This window comes from Marmota marmota, unplaced genomic scaffold (genome assembly GCF_001458135.2).
Source record: "Marmota marmota marmota unplaced genomic scaffold, marMar, whole genome shotgun sequence".
In the NCBI taxonomy this organism is placed as follows: domain Eukaryota; kingdom Metazoa; phylum Chordata; class Mammalia; order Rodentia; family Sciuridae; genus Marmota; species Marmota marmota.
The window spans coordinates 9,330,809-9,358,095 of record NW_026000196.1 but is presented as its reverse complement, the minus strand read 5'-3'; the positions used below and the strand labels follow the sequence as shown (position 1 = coordinate 9,358,095).

Genomic DNA, 27,287 nt, shown 5'->3' with positions numbered 1-27,287 from the left:
GATATTTTCCTAAAAGCCCTACCTTTTGAACCTTGGTGCATTGGGGATCATACTTCCAAACCATGAGCTTTGTGGGGGTGGACAATTCCAAATCCAAACTATAACAGTTTGATTTACTTCCATCTGAAACTCTGCCTCCTCAGACATTCTGTCTCCCTCTGACCTACTGTAATGCGTGGTGCTGCCCCAAGTTCCTCTGAAGGAATCAGAATCACCAAACAGTCCCCTATACACCTAGAATGTCTCAGGGTGACCTCTTTCTTGCCTTTGCAGGCACCACTTGCCATCCCCTCCTGATGTAGCCTTGTTGGATGTTCTGGCTCTTTCACCTTCTGCATTCTTCTGTCTTTGCCACTTAAGTCAGTCTCCCTCTCCACCCCCCTCCCCGTCTCTTTTCTTCTCTTATCATCTTTCCTTTAGGCTTCACTTCCCTGAGGGAAATCCTATATGCAGTGTAAATTAGATTTGAGAATTTGATGCAAATGTATTATTGATTTTTTAAGCAAGATTATGTAAATTGCCAACCATCTATTATTCTTGCTTGCTGAAATTCTTGTAAGAAAATTATGAAATTGAAGTTCTTTAATACAAGGCCACCTAAAGTAAATACATAATGACCGAACCATGAAGGCGAGAGTCTAAACAATTCTCTTCGTGTGTCGGATGTAACATTCAGATTCAATGAAACCTTGACTTCGCGATGGTGGGTACTATCTAATCTCTGCTCAACTTCACTCAGGCTCCCTAGGTCTCTTTTCCATGCAAGAAACACTGGTTTCCTTCAAACATTCTTTACGTGGCTTTGGGCCTATGACTGTTTCTTGTGCATTTCTGGGTCTCCTATAAACTGGGCCACATTTACAGTCATCGCTGTGTTTCTTAGGGGACTATCCAGGATAAAAATATCCTAAGTGAAAAATGCATTTAATGAGCCTAACCTACTGAACATCATGGCTGACCAGGAGCTGCGGCTTGCTGCCAACACCCAGCATCACAAGAGAGTGATCATACCACTTATCAGCCTGGGAAAAGATCAGAATTCAAACTTCAAAGTAGGGTTACTTGTGAACAGGTGTTGCTTTGGCACCATCATAAAGTCAAAAAATTGTAAGTTGGACCATCATAAGTTGAACTATTGTAAATCAAACCATCATAAGTTGGGGAGCAACTGTATAGAATTTCTGATCCCATTCAGAGTTTTGTTGGTTATTTCTGGAAGTCTACAAGGGATGCCACATGTGTACATATAAATGTTTTCTCCATATTCTTCTGCCTTTTTGAACCCCACATCAATATCCGAGACACACACAGCTGTGGGAAGGTGGCCTTTCCCCACTCTCACTGTTGTCAAGACCACTGCCTCACCGTCCTCAGCCTGCCTGTGACTGCCTCTCACACAGTGGCCCAGCAACTGATTGATCTCTGCCATGAATCTGTCTTTCCCACCCTTCTTTCTCCAGGTACTGGGTGCTTATTTGATCTGTTTTTCACCCGCCAAAAAGAATTCTACAAGAATGCTCTCTCTAGAAGGTCCATTTCAGAGAACACACTAAGACTCACCCAGATAATTTACAGTTCCCTCTCCCATGTGTCTTTTCTGATCTCCTTTCACTGCATGCTCATCTTTAGCTATGGAACATTCTGGAAATGGCATGGCTTCTTCTGACCAGACTTAACATATCCTGACTCTTCCACTACACTGTCTAGTGTCCTTTTCACTTGTTTGACTCCAGGGAGAATAAAACATGAAGTGCCCTCTCTCTTCACAGACTCAAAGCACAACAAAGAGGAAGGGGCAACTAATATTTATGACCATCAGATGGAAAAAGAGTCTCAGATGGGTCCCTCACTTGCCATGATTTGAACCTTGGACTTTCTGACTTTCTAACTACAAATCAATTCCAATCTCTCTCTCTCTCTCTCTCTCTCTCTCTCTCTCTCTCTCTCTCTCTCCAGGCTATTTCCTGTTCTTTCTGATTGCCTTCTGTCAGTCTTCACTGATTAGCTAAATGCAGTTTTTCATCACTACCTTGTTGGTATCTCAGCCAAGATCTTAATACAAAACTAAACTCCATTTTCTCTGTGGATGTTTAGTCCTGAGCCCACATTTCTCTGCACACTACACTTAAAGATCACCTATTACTCCTTCTGCAAAAGCTACTCATGGGCAATAAGCAAATTATATCCTGTCAAGCATCTCACAATGAAATTCAGCTAATATTGCATGCATTCTCCTTCTTGTATCCTACCAAGACTCACACAGGAAATTCTGTTTCTGCATTTTGTTTCATTTGCATTCCCAAGTGGATAATGTTCTCACTGTAGATGGTCAAACCCTGGAGGGACCCTGCAGCTACTTTGTCTGCCTTTTTCTTTGCTAAAGATAAGGAAATGGAAATTAAGCAACCAACCCAAGATCCCAAAGCCTTCCTTTACATCACACAAGTTAGGGGTACAGCCAAGCACCAGAAGGCTCCAAAAGTAAGCTGGGTACACAATTGCCTTTGCATGAATCAGGTGTGTTGGAAAGGTCCGCGCGTGTGAGCTCAGCTCTTCAGTGGCTGCTGGTGTTTAATATAGGTAATGCCAGGAGCCTCTTCCCACATGTGGAAGAGTTCTGTATTTGAGCAGATGCCTTATGAATACACAAACCACCTCCTTGTCCACATCCTTGATTACACTACATTGTCCTCATATACTCCCAGGCACATCCAGAGGTGGTTGGAAATTAATCAGCAACATTAGCCCTAACCCAGGTGAAGGAATGGTGAAGGGCTGGTTAAATAAACCTAGGCTAAAAGAAAGATGGTTCTGGATATTTTCATACAGGTATGTTTAATAAATGATTGCTGAATCTACATCTCCCCACCACCACCCAAAGTCAAAAGGATGGTCTCAATTTCAGACCTGAGCCTATTATGTACCTAAAGGAAACCCCAGGTCCTCCATCAAATGTCTTCTGGAACCACTTTCACATTTGGATACATCCTAAAGAGCAGAGGGGGAAATCCTAGGTGTATCAGAAAAGCTGAACCCTTCCACTGGGCAGAGACTGAGACAGAGCAGGCGCCCGTTTTGCATTCTCAAGGTATCTACTGCCCTCTAGCGTTGGTACAGGAACAAAGCAATAAGCATGCCTTACAATCTAAATCCAACTTCACAGTTTTTTCTCAGCGGCCGTGGTAGATAGCTTGGAAAAACAGTACTAGAGAAGGAAACTGCCCTGGAGTTGACTCCAGGCTTCCAAGTTGCCCGTTCAGCTAATTCACGCTGAAACAGCCGTATTTGTTAAAATACTGAAAGGCTTCCTAGCCAGTTAGCAAAGGATGCCACCCTCAGCCCTCTGAGGACCAACACCAACTCCTCAGAACAAGGCCCTCCTCTGAGCCACCCCAAACCTCTCCACCATTCACTAACTAAAAGATTTAAAGCTCAGCAAAACAGGAGATTCGAGATCCTTGCCCAAAGCTACAGCTGCAATGTGTTAGCTCAGCCTTTGAAGCAATCCAGTTGAATCACTCATTTTGAAAACTGATGTTTTTATTTTTCTTCTGCATTCACCCAGTGTGCTCATTCACCTGCCCCCCTTCTCATTTACTGATGCCTAGGTACCAAGCACTGTGTTAGTCACAATGCCTAGGAAAATGCATAAGACTGTCACATCAGCTCACAATCTTGTAGAGTACTCTACACTACAGATGGCATCTGATACTGGCCTGGTGGCACAGAAGCATCTGCAGCTAATGACCAACCTATGCTCAGGCTTCTCTGGGATAAGGTCAGTGGGGTTTTATCACCATACTCTACGCCCGGTGATGAGCATAATGGTCTCACCTCTAACTCATAACAGCTATTTGTTCTTTGGTTAGTTACTTTATCTATGTTTCAGTTTCTCCATTTCTAAAGAGAGGAAATAGCACTTACATCATTGTTTATATTAAGAACTGAAGGAGATGGGCTTCAAACGTCTTCATCATAGTCCTTGTTATGTATGATAAGTGATTTTTCAGTAAGTGTTTGATAATCTCTGGATTGCAATTACTCAAGATGAAAAATGTATTTGTCCATTAACAAATCAAATATGTCTACTACTTTAACATAGCAAAGAACAAAAAAGTGTAGATCATGGGAACATTTCTACTTTCCAGAGACAATCAAAGGGAGAGGGAATCCAGAGCATTAAAAAACATGATGAGAAATCAAGCCTGCTTCTGGTTGCACCTACAGCATCAGCTTCGGAGTTCCGTAGCTGCATTCACAGCATGTGGCATATTTATAGAGCAATGTGAAGAGCTCTAGATGGACTTATGGTAAAAACTGTCCAGTTAGCTGTCACATCATTGTGAACTGGTTAATGGGTCCCTTCGCCCGTCACTTGCAGACTTCATCATGACACATAGCAAGAGGCTCTGTGTCCCCCTCTTGGCCATGGAATCACAGGTCTGATAAGTAAGCATGACACAGACTAAAGTAAAACAGACAGTTTTAATCATGTCAACCTGAAGGTGCTTTACAGGAAGATGGCAGACTTCCAAAGAAACCTCTCCGTCCTCAGCTGGCTGTGAGTCAGCACCTCTCAATGATAGCAAGTGTGTCACATGCCTTCTGTACCTACAAATTATTCTTTTCCCGCTTCACAGGACCATATACCTCCAGACACCTGGACACCTGTAGAGACTTGTAGATACCAGGCACCACTATTGCCTTAGTCCAAAGGCAATATCCACAGGAGTAAATTTCTGTAGTGGACACTGGTACTTAACAGCTTACCAAGGTAATGAAAGGTAATGAAAGGCTGGAGGTAATGTCCCACCTACTTGAAGGATGAAGAAGATGGTTGCTTTTGTAGCAGTTGCTAAACAGACGATTCAAAACTACTGGCCAGTCACTCAGGGATACCCAAGAATAGTCACTGCTATGGTTTGGATAGGGTTTTTCCCTGCCAAGTCACTATGTGACTTCTCTCACATGTGCTTCCACCCTATGTTCCTATCCGCCATGTTGTGGTACAATCAAGGGTCCCTCACTAGATACCTATACCACGCTGTTTGAACTTTTCAGCCACCGAACCCTCTTTTGTTTATATATTACCTGATATTAGGCAATCTGTTATAGTAATGTAAAACAGACTTAGACAGTCACCCATATCTGGGCATTTTTTTTTTCTCTTCCCAAAATGGCACATCTCTAGGACCACTCTACTGAAATCATCACTACCATAAAGAATGAAACCTGTTAATCTTCCAAATTTGCTTATGAGAGCCCAAAGATTAATTTGAACTTTCCAAGTTTAGGCTATTACTTTGAAATAGAAAAGGGGGAAAAAAAGATTCGCAAACAGGAATTACTATGGATAGACTTTTTAAAAACTATATAAACTTTTTTAAAAAAACCTTCTAATACCTCAATCTGTTTTATTTATGTTACCCATCATATCATGAACAGAGAAATAACAATAGAAGATATGGTTGCTCTCTTCATCTGATAGGGCCAGGGCCTTCAGGATTCAGATGGACCAAAAAGGTGGAACACAATCTCATGCAAAATAATAACCTCATATAGCTCCATTCCTGAAATCTGAAATGCATGTATTGGCCATTTTGATATTTTACCCCTTTGAAATGTAGCAAAATTGGCAATTTGCATTGAACTACTCAGTAAATATTTTGAACTTATTTAAGATATCTTTTACATCTTAGGTAAAAATAGTCCAAACTGGCTTATATATTAAAAATAATAATAATTTGAGAGACCCACAGAGAGAGAATAAGTTATGCCTTTATTTCTATTTTTTATGTCATAAATACCTTCATATACTTCCACAGAATGTAATTTTAAAATGTGCTTCCTTTCAAAATCATTTATTAAGCTTACCGGATGAGCATCTATATATTCAGGGCTACCTCTAAAATGACTCTCTTTTCTAGCTTATTTATCACAGCTTAGGAATGTGCTATCAAAATTTCTGCACATTTTGAACTCATAATAAGGTTGCTATTTCCACTGTAAATTATGTAAACACAGGTTTCTGAAAAGTATCCTTCTTAAAACCATTAGTACCTGTGCTGCTGGCAAATGTAATCACAAAATACATTTAAAGAAGTATACTTTTATCACTTTGAGTATTTGGAGGGGTCTATAGAATTGTTTTGGTAATTCTTGGGGAGAAATTCTTCAATAGATAAGAGTCATAACTGGTTCATCAAGTGCTTACTAACTATACTAGCTGTTTTTCTCCATATTTTTAAGCAATTCCTTTGTGATACAGTCAAAAATCTAATTTTCCTGGAAATCGATTTTATTTATTTATTAATTGAAAAGTCAAAAATCGCATATACTTGTGGTACACAACATGATATTTTGGTATACAGTCATTCACTACATAAAAAATGGGCCACATGTAACATGGTGGCTCCAATAAAATTATATCACCCTAGCCATTTTAGCTTGTATAAATATACCCCATGATGTCTGCACAACCATGAAACTGCCTAACTACACCTCTCTCAGAATGTGCCTCCGTCCTGAAGCTGCACGTGACTGTAGGTATACACTGTGGAATGGCTAAGTCAAGCCACTTAACATCCACATTACCTCACTACCCCTTTTCTTCTGTGGTGAGATGGAAAGATCTTTCTGTAGCCTTTTGTTGTTGTTGTTCAGACTCTACTGAAATAATCACTAATGCCGATTTGGAGAAAGGTGAATTACTGAGGCTCTCTTTTATTTGTAAGAGGTGAAGTTCAGGGTCCTCAATGGCTCGCTCTCCTGAGTGACAGTAACTATGATTTAATAAAACTCCCTATCAGTGATTATCAAATGAGGCAACCTTTAGCAGAGGGCAGCTCTGAAAACCCATCTTTATGGTCTCTGAAATTTTAATATGTTTTAAGCCTGTAGGATGAAAGGCAAATGGACAACTAAATGTGTGTTTCAAGGTGACATGACAGTGAGTCCTTGTTCTCCACTTAGGAACTGAACCTTCCAGAAGGTGTGGGAAGGACCTGCTAAACAAATCGCCCACCCAACCTCTAAATAGTGTTGACTCTTAACAACTTTCATTTTTCCACTGTGGCTAGCTCTAGTCTGGTTCATTTTATTATCAATGCTGTGGGAATCTTGTGCTGCCACCAAAAGTCATGCACATGAATTCCCTGCCATGCCTCTGCAAATTAAACAAAATGGGCTTTCAGTATGCCTCAAGTTCCAAGGCTCTATGTGATTGATTTCCCAACGGCTCTTAGGGCTGTGACTAAACATGACAGAGAGGGCCACAGTAGCACCATGTTTTGGACAGGGGGAAATCCACTTAGGTTTCTAGCACGGTACAGGCCATACGGAAGCCATTCTGTAAATCTGTGTAGAACAGGGTACACGTGGAAGAATTTGCCCCACTCTGCCTTTCTCTAAAGGAGAATGCTATTCAAGAGACACTTCCAAGCAAGGTACAGGCTCACCCCTAGCCATGCCTCAGTCACCCTGTGCTTCCTCAGATAGGGGGAAACTATTAGGATCAAAGAGTTCCATTATAAGGCCCAGTGAATTACAACATGCCACAAGCATATTTATCTACAAAAATCTATAAACATAGTTGCCACAAATATATTTGTCTCTGAAATTCACTACCAGGTAGAAATAGCCAAAACAGAGATCTCCGCACCCAGGTGAAAGGGCTCACACCCTCTGCTTAGTCTTGCAATAATTAGAGCCCTTCAGGCAGACATGGGCCCATAAGGACAAGGCCTGAGAGAAACCAAGTAGTCTCTAGGGAAGGAAATATTGTCCCTGACACTTCCAGTGTATGTGCTGATGTACTGCCACTAGCTGATAGTCTTCAAACTCTAATAAGATGGTTATCGTTTTTCACAGGCTGCTAGTTTTTGTGAGTTTCTGGTTGGGCTGACATTAAGTTATCAAGACAATGAAACTTACCCAACAAATCAGTATCACCTCTTGGCAGGTTGTCAGTGCTACTCAATAATGTGGATGTTGGCTGAACTGGTCCATGCCACCTGGGAGATTGTTAAAAATTCAAATTCTCAGACCCCACCCCAGATTTACTGAATCAGAGTCTCTGGTTTGAAACCCTGCCAGGTGATTCTGATGTATGCAATATTTCAGCATTTGTTCATCCATCCTTTCTCTTTTAGTACCAAGATCCTCAATTCGGAGATGTGTTGGCCATGTTCCCAGTAAGTACCACATTCCCTTGCCTTCTCTTCAACAAAGGGAGGTCAAGGACATGCTTGTGGAGAGCAGTTTTCTTAGAGACTGGCTCAGCTGAGAGGTGTCGCCCCTTTGTTCCTTGCCCTGCCTTCTGCTTCCTGCTTGCATTGTGGGTGTGAAGATTGTCACTTCAATAGCCATCCCAGCCCATGAGGCAGCCTCAATGAAAGATCAAAAAGTCTGAAGGTAAAATGAGTATATTCCCAATGATAAGCTCACAGCGCAACCATAACAGCCATGGCTGTCTTTTTTCCAAGTTCCCTTTATATGAGAGAAACAAACTAACTTATTATAAACTTACTATAAATTAGCTTATTTGGGTTTTCAGTTAATTAACTAATTTTGAGTTAATTCTTACAAATCCCAACTATTACATCAATCTTATCTCAGTACAAATTCTTTCTAGAAAAACCAATGTCCTGCATGCATTCCTGGCCTCTCTTCTTTCTTCCCTGACAAATTTTCTGCAAAATCCATTCCATAAAAACCGATTAAATCAATAGGGAATGAACAAATGCACTATTTCCCTTACCTTCCCTTATCAATATAAGAAACTGGCACATTCCTTCAGGGAAAAGTGCCTGGAGAGGAACCACATTCAGAAGCCCACAGCTGTCTGGCAGGGCAGCAGGAATCCCCTTACAACCAAGAGGTGCATCCTGCCAGCTATACGATCCCTGCACTTTGTGTTAAGACATATTTAATACCCATCGTGCCTGCTCACTGTAAGTAGAATAAATCAGAGGGTAGGAATTGTGACCAGCGTTTTTACCCTAACCTCAGGCCTTAGCACAGAGATGGGCACAGGAGTATTTGCGGAGAGAGTGAATGAGGGAGTGAAGGAAGGAAGGAATGGCTAAGAAGATGGATAAATACTAACCTTTTCATGTTTATACTGATCCTTCATATCTTCTATTTTAAACAGTCCAGTGGATAGTCAACAATGGTCTCAGGAGTGGAGGGTAAGTGTTGGTCACATTGTCTCACTATCAAAACACTGCGGGAGGCTCTATAGTGAGACATTGGTGACTGGGGGATTAGTTCAGAAACTAAGCAAGCAGTAGCATAGGACCTTGTAGCCCACTACTAGCTCACATCACATGTGGCCACAGTGTCTCCATTTCACCTCTCAAGTTCCCTATGCACAAATAAGAAAATTGAAGAAAATGATTCAGCTAATTTAGGAGTACAGAAAAGACCTTAGTGCCTGGAAACAATCTCTAACCCCAGTTCTTAAAGATTTTATTAGTTATTTTTATTATTTTTTTTCATGAAGTAACATATACCAGGGAACTCGGGAATGGAGTTATTTATTACATGACCTCAAGGTAAAGACGCTACAAACTTCACATATAGGCACACCTCTTTCACTAATTATTTTTAATAAAACAAAAGATCAAAAATCAACATCAGGAGATGTCACAATACAGTTGAGACTGTTAAAAGAAACTACTCCCAAACTGGGCATCATTAAATGCATCACGAACCATGAAGGGATTTGCTCAATGAAAGAACACATCGTCCCTCTTGCCCCTCCATGGATGCCGTCAGGAGTTTCTCAGGGTAAAACACAAAATGAAAAAGAAATGGATGGCCAGGAAAGCTGTGCATTATCCCCCAAAGTCCTGCCACGGAGACTATTTTTAAAGACACATTAATCTCAGCAGTACTGACAGCTTGTGAGAAGTGGCCAGGTCCCAGTGCCAGGCAAACTCTCCACGGGGAAAGCTGCCCACCGTGTCTATACCCTTCACCAATGCCCACATGATGGATGGAATGGGAGTCGCCCTTGGTTGGTTAGGTAGTTGGTTTAAGGAGCCATAAAGATGATTCTGAAGTTGAGTCCAGGAAACCAACTGGAGTTAACCCATGAATTATTGCAGCCACCCTGCACTCAAAAGGTAATCATAATTTAAATTTACAAGAGCCCTCTTAACTAGAAAAGCAAGCTCTGTCTTGTACATTTCTTAAGTGGTTGCTGCTCATTGAATTGTACTACCCATTGAAGAACAATGTTACAAGGGATGTGGTAATCCTGGATCTATGCAATTCTCTTTTATGATCCTAGCCACTGTATTTCATATCACAAGAATATGGAAAGTATATTACAGCTATATTACATAGAGTCTGTCATTATTGACTTAGCATTACGTTAGTTAACTCCTATAAAACACTGAGAGAAATGTTAATACATGATGGTATATTTACATATATATACGTACAGTTGGGGGCTTTGGGATGTCAAATCAGACTTGGTATTCCTTACCCCGACACACACACAAAGGTGGAGTAAATAAAGAGGTGGGGATAAGAGAAGCAGAGTAAACATTTTAACCATTAAAACTGATCTCAAATTGAAGGTGGAAAGGCGTCATAAAATTTATTCCTTCCCCCTGTTGACCTTTCAATGGAGAGAATTTCAGAAAGATAACCTGAAGCTAGGGCAGGATGTAAGCATTTTTGGAAGAAACATTCAACACCATTATCATTCTGTATTAATTTTTGGAGCTTTCTGATAGGCAAAGTGAAGCCCTTTGTAGCAAATCAGAGAACTAGTTCTTGCAGATCGCCACTCACCCAGCCTGGGCACATTCACCTTCAGTGGTAGAAACTCCCTATGGGGCTCACTGCCGCTTTTGCTGCTAGGCAGTTCTGACTATTAAAAAAAAAAAAATTAATCCTTTTTCTTGGAGGCAAGTCTTCAGTCTATTGCTGACCTTTGCCAGAGGGGTTTGTCCTGGGTTCCTCACCTCACCCACTCTCTTCTTATGTCCCAAACTGGAATTTCTTCTTAGAGCACTGAAGGAAAATACATTGGACTCCACTATATTCCCTGACTCCCAGGCTAGTGGCCTGTGTTTCAAAAGCCTCAAACCAGAACATGTAGTATGTCTCATGGGACCTGATCACTGTAACAAATATGGATCCTGTTTTACTGCTAAGCAAACAGAAAGAATTCACACTTGGGAGAACTGTGGCTATGTTTCCTTATCCCTGAACTCCCCATGTTATTTGATTCTTGCCTATAAAGGAAGTGCCAGAGGCCAAGGAAAGCATCTTTGTTGTTTCTGGTTGAAAAGCCAAGTCAAAGACCGGTACTGAAGATGGTAAGCTTCAGCTTCACAGGTCATCTGTGTAGAAGAGAAATGTAACCTCTCTACCCACAGGAAGAAAAGTGCCTGGACTAAATGAAACCGCACTTGATTTGCTAAGTGCATCCTCTGAACAGCAGGTTAAATGGCTATAAGAAATTGTGCTTGCATTTTATTTGATTGCACCCAATTTCCTGGGACCTCAAACACCAAGTTCTCCCAAAATATGGCTAAAATGCTGGCAATATTTGCAAATAAACCCAAAGACAGTTATATACAAACTTAGTTTACAGAATACTCATCCTATTAAGTTTCTTCAAATAGCAAAACAGCAATAAATGTCATTCTTAAATGTATCACCTAGTCATCATGGAAAGCTGAGGACACTTAGCAAAGTCGATCTCTATAGTTAGTGCTTAAATATTTGGTTTTGTATATCAGAGTATCTTCAATGCTATTGTGCCAATTTTCAAATGGAAAATATGTTCGGTGATACCTTTGAATGTAAAAATATGTGATCTCCCTAACTTCTTGGCAAGTTAATTCATTAGGTATATACTCACTGAAGGGTCCTCCCTCTACCTTGGGCTGGGGAAACCTAAGGCCAAGTACACAGCTCTGGGATCCTAAGAGTGGCTCAGGGCACCCCAAATCAGTCACCTGAGTAACAAACATATTGACAACTGAAGTGGGTCCTAAACTAGGGATCTCAAAATCAACTTCTCCTGCGCTATCCAAGGTGTCCTGTGGACAATGACAGGTAGGAGATGTGGCTGCATTTTAGTGTCCTGGACAAGATTTTTTTGATCTTTCCTTTCCCCATAGGTTGTTCACATCAGGACCTGTTCTCGAGTCTCTGGCAGTCGAAGGGCAATCAGGCCACCCCCAACCAGAGAAGCAGCAGCCAGAAGGATGGGGACCACTTTGGTTATCCCAACAAAAGAAGCAAAGATGGTGTTTCCCAGGATGGCGCCAAATCTGCATAATCCATTGAGGATGCCAAAGGCTGTTGCCCTGCAAAAGAAAAGGAAAGGAAAGAATTCTGAAATTCTGGACCTTTTTAGATAAATGAGACAGGGTTCTTTTTCTTGGGGGGGAAGCGGGGGCAGTTTTTTCCTAAATATAAAATTAGCACATTCTCATTTAATCAAATTTAGAAATACAGAATATAAAGATACGAGGATATTTAAGGCAATCACAATGATTAATGTTTTGAATTATTGCCTTCAAGTTTTTTTCCTTCTCTTTTCAAATATATCTGTTCTTAAAATACTTACAGTTAGTACTTGCTTGTTGCAAAAATAATAAAGACATATGCAAAACAGAAAGTGTAACGGTTCCCCCTCAGTAACACCTCCTTGTGGCAGACTGCTAGTTGTCCCTCCATATAATTTCTTCAAATGTAAGACTACATTTCCCAGAATCCCTTGGTGCTGACTGTAGTCATGTGACTTAGTTCTAGCCAATGGGTTGTAAATACAAATGGCACCTACTAAGAAACTTCCTTAAGAAAACTCGTGATCAGGATTTCTGCTTTCTTCTTTGTCTGTTTCCTTCTATCCTACTTCCTAAAGCATAGATGGTCTCATCATAGACCACGATTAAGTCTAGACAAGGAAGAACAACGTAGAAAGAGCCTAAACTGCCTGCTATAGATTTCTACAAAAGAAAAAAATGAAATGCCTACCTCAGAAGGCCATGAAGTTTTGGGGTTTATCACCTAATCCTAGTTACTGTCTCTCAATCACACTTCCAAATGATAACTATTATTCACCATTTTTCCTGCCACGACCTCATCTATACACAGACATAATATTCCCAACACCATTGCTCCCCAACTGAAGTAAAATATTTTTATACCAGAATTTAAGAATGTGGTTATATTTTTGTACTCACAATTCCTTTTTATATTTGTCTATAATTGAACAACTCTTTACCTTTATAATCACTAGCACCCAATCCCAGTATTTTTGTTTTCAGCATTTTCCTGTATATTTATTTTCACATGTGCTTTTCTAAATAAAATTCAGAATATTTTTTTCAAGATCCCAGAGAAGTAAATCTCATTGAATTCTGAAATACTCTCATAAGTTAGAGAAAAACTAAATAAAATTTGACATTTTCATGAGATTAAATCATCTTATACATAATGAGTTACATCTTGACATTTATTTAAGTCTCCTTTTACCTCTTTGTAAGTTTTACGGTTATTATAGTTTTATTCCTATGAGTGTTTCAAATTGATTTCTAGGTATTTTATTACAAATGGACTTTAATTCCTTTTTAATTTATTTATTTTATTTTATTTATTTATTTATTTTGGTACTGGGGATTACAAACCCTAGTACTTCAACCACTGAGTTATATCCCCAGCCCTTTTTATTTATTTATTTATTGAGATGGTCTCACTAAGTTGCTGAGGTTCTTACTTAGTTGTCCAGGCTGGCCTTGAACTTGCCATCCTCCTGCCTCAGTCTCCCAACTTGCTGAGATTACAGGTGTAAGCCACCACACTCAGCTTCAGTTACATTTTTAACTTGTTTTGATACATTTTAAAACCTGTAAGCCATTAAAAGTTTTATTGCTGACCACCTGACCAGTATTACTTTCTTGTTTCTAGTTGTTTCTCTTCAGTCTCCTAGAGGTAAAATTATATCCCATTCAAATAACGATCAATTTTTTTCTTCTTCTTTTCTTTTGGACCAGGGGGGACTTAGTGTAGCTACACAAATCCCATCTTCTCTGTCACTAATTTGGGGGATGTTATTAAGATTTTTTGTTTTGTTTTGTTTTTAGAAATCCATTTACCTACCTTCCACACTCCTTCACATTCTTTTTTGGCCACAGGGCCACTTATCTTCACCTTAAAATTCACAATTCCCCCTCCACGTGGAGAAACAGCTACCAAGTAATGGCCTTGACCCTGTGCCTTTAAACTAGGCCTTTTCCCATGTGGCTTGTACAAAATAAAAGTAAACCCTGGGCTTCTCTGACATATTCTCCGCAAATGCCCTGGAACTTCATCTTTCATCCCTACCTTTATTTCACTCCCCAGCCCCACCCCCACCCTTGGTTTTCTAGTTCACCTTTTCCCTTTATCTCCCGTGGGCAGGCTTGTTCTCAACTCCCTTGAGGATTGCATGACACAGGTTTTGCTAATTGTTCAATATTAATCCTCTCTCCTAGATGTAGCTAGATCTTGTCTTGTACCTTTTGACCACCCACCCCATCCTATTGAGCCACAGATTGCCCACTTCTGGGCCTTGTCAACCCTTATGCAGAGAAACTCAATAACTTAGAATATATTTGGTGCATGGAGCACGAGAAAGACCAAGATGGCCAGGCACTTTGCAAGATTTAGTGGGCACGTGAACTTCTAGCTAAAGAAGTCCAACAAGTCCAAAGGAAATCCCAGGAACGACTGACCTCTGGTTGGTGGGATACAGCTCCACTGTAATCACATCCAGAGCATTCCAGGCCGCAATGCTGGTCCCGCAGAACAGGCATTGCCAGCCAATCATTGCAGACTCACTATTGCCAAAAAACAGGAAGAAGCAGCAGACTGCTGAGATTAGCATGGAGCCACCTGAGGAGAGAGGTCAAGAGCAGAAAGAAACATGAAACCCCATGGCTTAAACAAGACTGTCACCCACAGGTTCTGTCCTGTCTCCCATCATCACAGGCACACCTAATGGGACAGGTTACCTGAAATATTAGGTTCATCCTCCACATGGAGAGAATATAGCCTGAATCCCCCTCCATGGTACCCCAGCTATGGGATCAGAGGCTTCTGCATGGGTCACCAGAGTTTACCTCCAGGAAAGATTTTGAAATTGCCACTCTATGGTACTGTTCAGTCCAAAAGACCTGGGGGTGGTGGAGATGGAGGTATTTGTTGAGAATGTACTAAGTGCCAGACACTGTTCAAGGTGCTTGAGAGACATAAAGATCAGTTTTAAAAAAGGAAAAAAAAAAAAAGAAGCTCCACTCTGAATTTGCAATCAATATGTCAAAGAGACACCTGCCCACATTCTCACAATAGAAAAGATACAGAATCCATCTAAATACCCATCAACAGATGAGTGGATAATACATATACATAATGCATATGCATCATGGAGTATCATTCAGCCCTTTAAAGGTGAGGAAAACCCTATCATTTACAGCAATACAGATGGAACTGGAGGCCAGACAAGGGTGATTTCTCCCCTTGCCCCTGCTGCCACAGGGTTGCCTACCTGCCCCATTTGTTCTGAAAACCCCGACAACATTTCTAAAGCCACCCATCAATACAGTCTCTTCCTTGAAACCAGTGGGGATGAATCTCTTCAGCCAGGACTCGAGCTGATCAAGCTAATGATGAGAGATCTCCTCAAAATAAGAAGGGGCCAAATTCGGTGGGTCCACCCTGGGAGCTCGGGAAGCCCAAGGTGGGGGCAGGGCGAGGCAGGACAGGTTGCAGCCCAGGAGTAGAGCTGGAGAGGAGGCAGGAAAGCAGATCCCAAACAGCCAGTGGGAAAGCAGGCATCTTTTCCCAGCAGCCATCGGGCTGAAGAGAAAGACAGGCTTTGGCTGCCAAGAACCCAGAGGCCTGGCCTCAGACCCAGGGCTGCAAGGCTAGTACCACGGCTTGCTGATGAGCTTGGAAATGCTAACTGTCTGCCTGGATGCTGCAGACACTGGGAAGTAGGTGTCCGTGGTCTCTTTCCCAATTGCTAGGAGGGAACTAGAAGGGGAGGAGACGGGCACCCAGGGACCACAAGTGCCATGAGAACAGTGCCCTCTACACACAGCAGCCCTCAAAGAAACCATGTTAATTGTTCCTGCTGTAGGTTCCTATAGCCCACGGTCCTCCCACTCTCTAATTTATTCCCCTGTAATTAAGAAGTTTGAGATCCAATTCTAGCTTCACCACTTCGAAACCTGTGTGACCCTGAATGAGTCACTTAACCTCTCTATGCTGTCTCATTTCCCCATCTGTAAAATGTATATTAAAGTAGTGCCTGCCTCCAAGGGTTATGACAAGGGCTTGATGTGTTAATAATGATAAAATACTTGGAACACAGCCTGACCTATAACAAGCATTTCATAGTGTTAGTTAAATGAAATTTCTAGCTTATGTCTGTCTCTCCCAATCTATCATTTGCTCTTTAAGCACGGAGATATTGACTATCTCAATTACCATTCCAGTCTCATTGCTTCCCACACAGCCTGGCAGAGAATAAGTACTGCATAAATAAATGTTTATTGAATGAATGAGTGGGTAACAGCCTCATTAGGAAAACTTCTCCTCTGCTCTTTACAAGAAGCAACTTCCACCCTGCCAAGAGCCCCGGAGAGTGAGCAGGACAGAGCTGCTCTGCAGATTCTATGGGGGCCTTGGTCTGAGGGGCATGGGAAATGCTATTTCAAAGCAGTTCACCATGTCCCATCATGACACTGTGGAATGGATATTTACTGAGTACCCAGAATTCACTGTGCACTGACCCACTGGGAGTCAGGCTTCTTCCTAAAGACTCAGGGTACAGAGACCTCTAGAGGAGGCACTGCCCAAGCTCCAAATGAGCTTGCAATCTAGCTCAGAAACAGAATTCTAATAGGAATAGAATATGGAGAAATTCTAAATGGCAGTTCTAGATCTCTAACTGGGAGCCCAACTGTGACCTGGAATGATAAGAAGGGGCTTCGATGGCATGGAGAAGGTATCGGCTGTCCTGCTGCCCAGCCTGTCCCCTGAGCCCAGCCTTCCTCCTGCATCCATGGAGAGCAGGACCCACCCCATCCTGCAGTCCCTGCAGTCCCTGCCTTCCCCAGACTTTTCCCAGCTACTTCAAGACCTGGCCAACAGGGTCAGACTCTGGACTCAAGTCCAGCCATCAAGTGGCAGAAGTGTCACACGCCTGCTCTCATTATCTCATTGGAGCAAATAGAGAGATGATTTTAGCAATTATGAAAATGAAGCTCGGGATCGTAAAAGAATGTCTACGGACTCATAAAGCTAATTTTGAAAGAGATAGCCACCTGGCGCTGACACGAAGCCACCCCGTGGTACCTTCTGCTGAGAGCAAGGTGCCTCTGGAGAATGCAGGAAAGGGGCCTCCCTCATTGACACATGACTAAGTGTCAACACACGGCAGGTGCTTGCCAGGCATGGGGGTTTCAGAAATGAGTAAGTCCCCATCCCTTCCCTCAGGGGTGTCAGAACTGACCAGGGCACAGCCTGTAGCAGGGACAGCTTAGGGTCCCACATCTGTGAGACAACTCTCCAGCCTGCCCGTAAGACTAAAAGCTTGAAGTCACAGGCACTTCTTATGCTCACCATTCGGAATATTCATGCTGCTATTTATCATAATAATATTCCACATGAGTCGAACGCCAGGAAAAGATTTTCTTCTCATGAACACCTGACCAATTTTCTCCGATATAATGACTAGGTGATTTATTTTGTTTCCCTTTGAGTTTTGGTACTAGGAATCTAGGTATTAATTTTCCTGACCAACTATATCCTGAGGGCAGATCCTTAATGGCATTTTTATTAATGGGTCTCCTGTCTCCCCAGCCTTGGGATGTAAGATGTATTCTAATGTACATTTTCCGCGGTCCTCGATGTGTACCTTTTGTTTCTTGCTCACCATGCATGCCATTATATTGCTGTAACACACAGCTGCAAATCCTGGTGGAACTGAGGTGTGTGTGTGTGTGTATAGCTACCATTTGTGAGAGCCTCCCATGTGCCAAACGTAGCACATGCTTGGGGTACGTTATGTTCAATCCTCATCATCCCAACAGGTACCTCATCTTATAAATAAGAAACTGAAACCCAGAGAAGTAAAAGACTGTTCTCATCTAACAGTCACAGGGTGCTCAGATTTCAACATGAATCTGTCTAACTCCAAAGCCCCGTCATTATAGTTAAACAACAAAAATAATCTGATTTATGTTAAATCATCAAGCTATCATTTAAGAGCATTTTGCATGTTTGTTTAAAATCCCCTTATGACACAGGAAGGGCAGATATATTTCATATTCATATTGAAGTGCTAATAGAATGAGTGAGGGCCACAGAAACTTTCAGCCTGGAAATGAAAGGGAGTCCTTCCCCTGTGCTAGAGCTCTCAGACTCCTTCCCCAGGGCCCTGGGCTTCTGCAGATGCACCTCCTCGGTTCAACTGCACCAGATTCAATCTTACCTGCTTGGTTTCCTGTGCAAGCTTTCTTTAATTTAAAGAAATACCCCATGGCCCTAGGGTGCTTGAAAGCCACTGACTGGCCCAGCCCAGGGGAGTCCAGATGGGACACCCTAACAACTCACCGATCATCTTGAGCCTTCCGATTCTATCCATGAGCAGGGCAGAAATGATGTTCCCAGGCAAGACAGAGAGGCTGCCAAGGAAGCTGACGAGGTAAATCAGGAAGTCGTTGTCTTCTTCGAAGTCCATGTGGCAGCCCTCCTTCTGCTCCAGGAAGGTGGAGTTGATAAACCGACAGTTGATGAACTTGTGCTTGTAGAGGTCTGGAAAGAGAAAGAAACCTTTGGCTCTTGAGAGTGTAGAGGAGCTGGAGAGAGGGGAAGAGAGGCAGAGATGAAGCTATGCCCCTTCCGTGAGCAGGCTGTGACCTCAGAGTCAAGGTGATGTGTAGCCAGGTGTGATGAAGAGAGGCTTTACATTGAATTGACTTTCAGAAATTCAATGACCTGTTCTAATCACCACGAGGAGAAATAAAACCAACGTAAATGGGAGGAACATTTTAAAATGCATCATCTCCCCAGCTGGATAACAGTCCAGTTTATACCCTGGGTGACTCTGAGGGTCACAGAGGCTGGCCCATTCCTCTGAGGCTACCCGACTTAGACAAGCAGAACACAAGAGAGTTGGGTCCATATTGAATCATCCACTCCAGAGCTTCTGCTGTAGTCTGTGCAGAGACTTCATGTTCTTCCAAATAAAAACCATTTCCTTTGGAAACAATTCACATATCTTCTGACACCTTCAAAGACAAGCTGTCCTAACAGAAAGAGGGTTAGATAGCTCCCTGGACACCTGGATTTAAGGAGCCAGCCTTGCCCCTAACCCCTGGAACCTCCCTGAACCTGTACCTATAAAATTGGATTATTTCCAGTGCTTCTCCCAGCTCTGACATTTTCTGACTATAAGTGTTTGCAAAAACCCCTGTGTTAAGAGTATTCGAATGAAGAAGCATTATTAAAACATGAAAGAATAAAAGGACATGCACAGTTCAATGATAAATAGTAAATTTCTGGAACTCATTGTTTTAAGTTCAGTCTAACAGGAAATTCAGAAAGTAAGTCTCATAAGAATATTAAGAAACTGAGGGATATTGGGAGACCAGATATTGAATGGTTTGAGACTGGTATCATGGAGGGGAAAGATGTTCTTACATAAACTATACTTTGATGCTGGTGCTGGGGAGAAGGCATCCATCTGGACAAGATGCAAGTAGTTTGGTGGAAAGATTACAGACTTTAGAGACAAATAATTGAAGAATGGATCCAAAATCCCCCATCTGAATAACTGTGGCTTTGAGCAAGTTGCTAAAGTCTGAGATACCCTAACTATAAAGTGGGGATAACAATAGTATATTTCTGCGATAAGGTAAGTAAGGCCCCTGGTAACACACAGTTAGTTTCCTTATGTTCCAACTCTATTGGATATTTTATTAATCTATAACAAGAACAATGAGGAACAGTGGATGAGCAGAATTTCGTGATTTTTTTTAAATCACGGAAACTTAAAATGGTATGCTCCTAAAACAATATTAGCATTTGTTTTACGCACAAAATTTGAACAAAGGCAATTTTCCCTTTTCATTTTGTAATCATGAAAGCATAAGTTTTGAATTGTGGAAGATTCATATTACGCAAAGTCTTTAAGAATGTATTCTGTGCATAAAATGCAGTGCCCTGGAATGCTGGTTTTTAGTGGTATCACACTTTGTTCCTACCAAAGGGCCTTAGCGTGTACCATCAGCCTCATGAAGATGTGAACACTTGGCCAGAACTTTGGTTTCTAATTTTTTGTGTGATAAAAACAGACACAGATAAACTAAATGTTTGGTGAAGGCTGTGTACCTAATTTGTGCCATTCCTGGGGCTAGAGCCCATCTCTCCTCCCTAAGACTTGGCACTAGTATCTACAAACACTTCCCTCCTCCTGAAGCTTACAACTGAGCGTGCTGGTTCTTAGCCTACACTGATCCACCCCTGCTGCCTTCCTCTCACTCCACCCACCTTCTTACCTGTGTTATAAAAGACGGTTGATTCAATGGTGCAGTTTTTGAAATAGGTGTCAGTAGATGTAACATCTTCAAAATAACATTCATCAAAGAATGTGTCCTCGAAGAGTACGTGTTTAAAGTACATCTTTGTGAACCTGTGGGAGAGATGTTAGCCTCTGAGTGATTCATCCAGGAAAAGAAAAGAGACTTGAGACCAAAATGGAAAACACAGAAAGACAAAATAAGAACTGCATGACAAAAGGTGCTGGAACACTACTTTCAACCCAGATTGTTTCTGCATTTCTTAGCTGTTTAGTTAATTAGTGAGGAAGGCCTTCAGAACTACAGAAGTCAGAGTCCAGTCCAGGTCTGTATGGGGTACTGTACACAAATCAGGTATTCCCAAAAGGGAGTCCATGGACCTTCCCCCATCAGAATCACAGAAGTGTGAAACAGTGTCAATGAAAATATGGGTAACAGTTCACTTTCTCCAAGGCTTTAAAAACATGCAGATACCTTGGCTGGTCCTATAAGGTCTGGAAGTAATATAATGGTGAAGGCCTGATAATCTTTATTTTTAAAATTGCCCCAACAAAGATGTAAGGAAATAGGCATTTTCATTTACCCTGGTGGTAGAATCTAATCAAGGCAGCCGCTTTGGGAAGCAATTTTGCAAAATTTAAAATTCACATTTCCTTTCACCTAGGAATACCATCTCTAGGAATTTGTCTTACATATATTTATTCATACAATTGAAGAGACACATTCACTGGTCTTCATTGTGACATTGGTAATATTCGTAATGGATTATCGCACACATACAAACAAACATACATACTAGATAGAGGATAGACAGACACCATATAATGGAATACCATGTATGATATAGCCAATGAGGCTGATCTACATGTGTTAATACAGAATAATCTTAAAGATACATTGCTAAGTGAAAAACATCAAGATGCAATATAAAGTTCACAGAAGGTGACCATTCATGTAAGAAAAAAGATGGTCTGTGTGATTCCAATATATACTCTCCAAATATATGTAGGGAGTTACACAGGAAACAAGCGCTGGGATCTGAGGAGATGCAAAAGGGGATAGAAACGAGATAAACTTCACTTTTACTTTATATCATATTACTTTCTCACTTTAAAAAACTCAGCTAATCAGGGGGTAAGTCACAAAGATGATCATGAGGTCCAGCCACCTTTGGGATCCACTTGCATTATTCCAATTTCTGCATCATCTTACAAAGAACAATATCACATTTAAGAATCTACCTCACATTCATTGACACCTTCTGTTGCTTGGTCAAATTTTGTAGGCTGCAGCCTTGCTTTTAGCTATATCTCCATTTGTGAGTGATCACAACCTATTCATTCATTCATTGTCTAGTCACTCGTTTATATTTCCCATCTTCAGCAAAAAATTGCTGAGCATGGGACTGGGAGCTTTTAATATAGAGTGGAAGCCACCATCCGTGCCCTTTAGTCTAATTGGTGAAAAGAACAGGCATCAGACAACAAGGATACAGTGTGAATCACAGGGACAGAGTGGGCAGAGAGACCTGAGGGGTCACTGTTCTTCAGGCTCCAAGATAATTCACTCCCAAACACATATGAAGGCCAGTGTCTATCTTGCCACATAGTGTTCTACTCAGAGGTCTAACCTGCCACCTAAAATTAGCTTCTGCAAAATGGTCTCCCACCCAATAAGAAGAGTAAGTACTTGTCAAAGGGAGATGCCCAGACCCTCACATCAGAATAAAGAAGGAGGTCATTGTTAAAGACATGGCTTCCTAGGTTCCAACCTGACCTTATAAATGATAATGATCATCAGAGGCAACAGACCATTATAGTACTTACACAAAGATTTGAAAATCATTGGTCTAGAAAACCAAATTATTTTGAATATTTTTTTTTCCTTTAGGCCAAATTTGCTACAGGGTTTGAAAAACAGGGGCTTCCAAACATTGTCATGTACTCTTCAATTTCCATAAGAAAAACCAATTGGTAAGCCTTTTATTTCAGGAAGATGCCTGTGACTTCAAATTTGCATGGCATATGTATTTACTCAGGACAGCTATTCCTGGAGACTGTCTCTGGCCTTTGCCTTTCTTAATATATCCGAATCTTTAATATAATAGTAGGCTGGCGATGTGGCCTTCGGTGATAATTTAATAGTCTTCCAAGGGTGGGTGAGAAAGCAGAGCCATAAATCATAAATGAGTCTGACGCAGGCAGATCTTAAAATGTATCTCCAAGTGGGTTATTAAAAGCTGAAAGGATGAAAGAGATGAACGGAGAAAGGGCCAGCACATGCTTTATGAGTCTTTATATGAATCATCTCTCCTGATATCTTACATAGTGAACTGGCCCAAGATGCTTAATTCAGGAAAGTTCAGAAGCTGAAGGAAAAGTTACCCAAAGGATAAGTATCCTGTGGAACTTTTCTTTTAAGGACTCAGAGTCCTTGAGGGTCCAGGGCCTACAACAGAATTAGGATTACAAGAACTTAATTCAGTTACCCGCATTGGAGATCCAATGCTTAGTCCAACAAAGGATCCGAATTTGGCCAAAGTCCCAATTATCTAGTCACTATATTTCAGGTTTGATGAAGTTACTCTCCAGAAACTAATATCCTCTCCCCAAAAGTTCAAAAGTTCCTGTGTTAGACAATGTTCTGGATTATGAGAGTTGGAACCTCATCAGTGAATTAATCCATTTGACGTTGTAATAATTTGAATGAGCTACTGGGTGTTAACCATGGCCAGATGGCACATGGCTACAGAAAGCAGGTCACTAGCGGCATGATCTTGGACTATATCTGTCCCTGGCTTCTTGCTCTCTCTCTCACTCTTTCTGTTTCCCAGCTGCTCTGAGCTGATAGCTTTCCTCCACCACACCCTTCCTCCATGACGTTCTGCCTCACCTCAGCCCCAGACAAATGAACGCATCCGACCATGGACTGAGACCTCTGAAACCATGAGCCTAAAAAATAAACATTTCCTCCTCTAAATTGTTCTTATTGGGTATTTGTATCACAGCTATGAAAAGCTGACTAACACAGTGCCTTTAGTTGGCTTCTTTTTTAAGTAGAGAATTCACTTTCACATACATTACATCAACTTTCAGGGAGAAAATAATGAATGTGTTTCCTAGAAGTCCACGTCCATTCATATTCTACCACAATAAGCCCTGCAGGCACAGTGAAATGAAACAGAGTCCTTCAGGAAAGAGGTAGAGCCCCAGTCTCTCGCTTGTTAACTCCTAAAGCAAAACAAAAGGATCATTCACTTCAGAAAATACATGCTTGAATCTAATTTCCTTAGAGATTGGAGGAAGCAATCTTGCCTGATACTTTGTATAATTGGTTATATTCCACACATATTAGGCATCAGGCATTTTCCCCAGGTCTAGTAACATTCTCCAAAAACTAAAGAGACCAACTTTTAGGACTTGACCACTAAGAGATCTTGGGCAAGTCAGCTCTATTCCCTAGGACTTTGCTTAAGAATCTATAAAACAGGGGCATGGAGATGGCTTTTTCCAGCTTTATTTTCTGATTCTGTAAATAAGGAGCACCCTAACTTCCTCAGGAACCCTGGGGAAGAAGCATATGAATGGACTTAGGAGATGGCTGTCTTTCCCAATACTGAAATATTATTTCATGAAAACCCAGAAAATGTCTATGATAGGAAATCCTAGTAACAGTGTCCATCAAATACTCTCTCTAAGGAGATACATTCTTGTGTTTTTATGGATCTACCAGTGAATCCTACTTCCTCTCTTTCTCTTACACATAAGGCTATTAAGTACAGAAATCATGATACCTCGTGCTTTCTCTTTACAAAGATCTTAACACATTTACTGCTTTTGAAAATAATGACTAAAGCAGAATTTCAAGAACAGAACACAATGCAAAAAGGAAAACAATGACTAAAATAGCATTAGAAAAAAATAGTAGAACAAATTCACATATATAGTTATATACATCCTAAGTCAAACACTAACTATTGCCAAATTCCGGAAACAATTCCAAATCCCTTTAGCTGATGAATGGAAAATCAACATTCAGGGGTGCATACGTATCATGAAATACTGCTCCACAATAAAAATAAATAAACTGCTATTCATGCAGCAACATGGGTAAACTCCAAATGTGTTATGCAAAGTAAAAGAAGCAAGTTCCAAAGGCTTCATAGGGTATGATTACATTTCTATGGCATACAGAAGGTCACTGGCTGCCAAGGGCTGGGGGTTAAAGATGGAACGAGTACAAAATGGCACAAGAAAATCTGAGGAGTAATGGCCTTATTCTGTACATTGCTTGTGGTGGTGGTTACACAACCATATGCATTTGTCAAAACTCATAGAACTGTATGAAAAAGTAGGAATTTAATTGTCTGTAAATTAAATCTCAATAAAAAAGAAACTCCCAACAAATTTCTAAGATAATCATAACAAAATTCAAACCATGTTCACCTACCAACCAGATGGACTCAACATCCCCACACACTGCAAAAGCCTAGCAGAGGAGAAGGGGCATTCACTTCTTCATCTTGATTGAAGAATGGAACCAAAAATTATAAACACATAAAGCAGCAAGAATAAAACAGCGTGATGTAAAGGCACAGTCGTTGAAAAAACAAGCCTTGTGACACAAATACTTGAACTATCAGGCAGGGAATTTAATATAATTATTCCTGATATAGTTAATTCTTAGAGGAAAAGGTAGATAACATGCATGACTGTTGGGGATTAACAGCAGAGTAACGCAAATTCTAAGAAGGAATAAAATAAAAATGCCAGAAAATTTTTAAATGCAGTAACCGAGATTAAGAATGCATTTGATGAACTCATCAGTAGATTCATCATAATTAAGAAAGGAATTACTGAAATTTTAATCCCAGAAAAATTACCAAAACTGAAACACAAAGAGGAAAAATAAAGGCAGAACAAAGAAGAGTATCTAAGCGCTATGGGAAAATATCAAACAGACCAGCATAGGTGCATTTGAAATTCAAGAGAGAAAAGAGGGAATTTGGCAGAAGAAATATTTGAATAGACAACTGCAAAGAGTTTTCCTAAAGTAATGAAATAAGGCCAACAGTAAGTCAAGAGAAAACCTCAAGCAGAGTAAATACCAGAAGAAGAAGGAAGAAGAGAAAGGGAAGGATCAAGCCTACAAGGTGCAAACAACTAAATATCAAATATAAAAGGGGAATCTTGAAAGGGGCAAGAGATAAACACAAAGATAAGAATATAGTAAATTGGGCCCAGTGGTGCACGCCTATAATCCCAGCTATTTAGGATACTGAGGCAAGAACATGGCAAATCCAAGGTTAGCTTCAGCAACTTAGTGAGACGCTATCTCAAAATAAAATTTACCAAGAGAGAAAGAGAGAGAGGCAGGGGGAGGAAGGAAGAAGGAAAGGAGGGAGGGAAGAAAGAGAGAGAGGAGAGAGAGCATGAGCAAACACACTGGGGTTATGGCTCAGCTGTAGAGTGCTTGCCTCATACCCCTGGGTTCAATCCCCAGCAGCACAAAAAAAAAAAAAAGAACTTATCAGACTTCTTGTGAGAATATCCAAAATATCCTTCTACTCAGTAATTCCACTTCTAAGTATATAGACTAGAAAACATCTTTCATAAGAACACTTTTTGCAGTACTATTTGTATAGCAAAAAAAAAAAAAAAAGTTGTCAGTTATTTCAATGTCCCTCAAAAGAACAGACAAATTCACTATGGAATATGCATGTAATGCAATTAAAATTTAATTAAATGAGTTATGCAATTATGCTAACAGAGAAACTTCAAAACCCTGATTTTACGCAAAAAAAAAACAAGTTGAAGAATTTATATAATGGTAATATAGGAATGTGTAATATAATAGTATAGTGTTTATCTAAAATTTGAAAAATATGAAAGGCTACAGTACAACTTTTACAATCATATAAGCATTTGAGAAAAGTACAAAAGCATGCATGAATGTAAAGCACCAATTCATGACAACAGTGACCAGAGAGGGAGAGGAATAGTATCAAGGGTGTTCACACAGTGGGCTGGGAATGTTGCTCAGAAGTAGAACACGTGCCTTGAATGTGGAAGCCCTGGGTCCCATCCCCAGCACCAAGAGCAAACAAAAAAAGAAAGGAAGGAAGGAAGAAATGAAAATTCACACAGTGAGTTTAATCTATTTTAAAATCTGAAGTAAATGTATCATAGATTTTACAAAGCTAAGGTGCTCTGAATAAAGTTGTTTGTATCATTCTCTAGTCTCTGCAAATTTGAAATATTTCACAATAAAAAAAAGAGAAGGCATCAAACAATAGTTATTTGCAGATGGTAGGATTATATAACAATAATGAGGAAAACTGTTAGAATGAATAAAAGCTCTGATACAAAATAAACATCTAAAAATCAATAGAATTAAATAAACTAATAAGAATAAATAAATAACAATTTAAAATCTGTTGTTATTGGCAATAACATATGCAAATGATTGATGGGGGAGAGACATCCCATTTTCTTTTTTTTTTTTTTTAATTTTTTATTGTTGGCTGTTCAAAACATTACATAGTTCTTGATATATCATATTTCACACTTTGATTCAAGTGGGTTATGAGCTCCCATTTTTACCCCATATACAGATTGCAGAATTACATCAGTTACACATCCATTGATTTACATATAAGCCATCCCATTTTCAATGACCAAAATATAAAAT

At 40.6% G+C, this 27,287-nt stretch overlaps 1 protein-coding gene across 9 annotated transcripts in view; it reads right to left on the bottom strand.

Annotated features, from left to right (window-relative positions):
- Positions 1-9,589: 9,589 nt before the first annotated feature.
- The window catches only part of Sv2b (synaptic vesicle glycoprotein 2B), a 249,654-nt gene continuing 231,956 nt past the window's right edge, over positions 9,590-27,287 (bottom strand). For all 9 annotated transcript variants that reach the window (XM_048790306.1, XM_048790305.1, XM_015493104.2 and 6 more), the window contains 4 exons: positions 20,577-20,710; positions 18,631-18,831; positions 14,745-14,904; positions 9,590-12,332 (listed from right to left, as the gene is read on the bottom strand). In XM_048790306.1, coding sequence (XP_048646263.1) covers positions 12,149-12,332; positions 14,745-14,904; positions 18,631-18,831; positions 20,577-20,710 — 679 coding nt within the window. In that variant the 3' untranslated portion in view covers positions 9,590-12,148. The remainder of the gene's footprint in view (positions 12,333-14,744; positions 14,905-18,630; positions 18,832-20,576; positions 20,711-27,287) is intronic.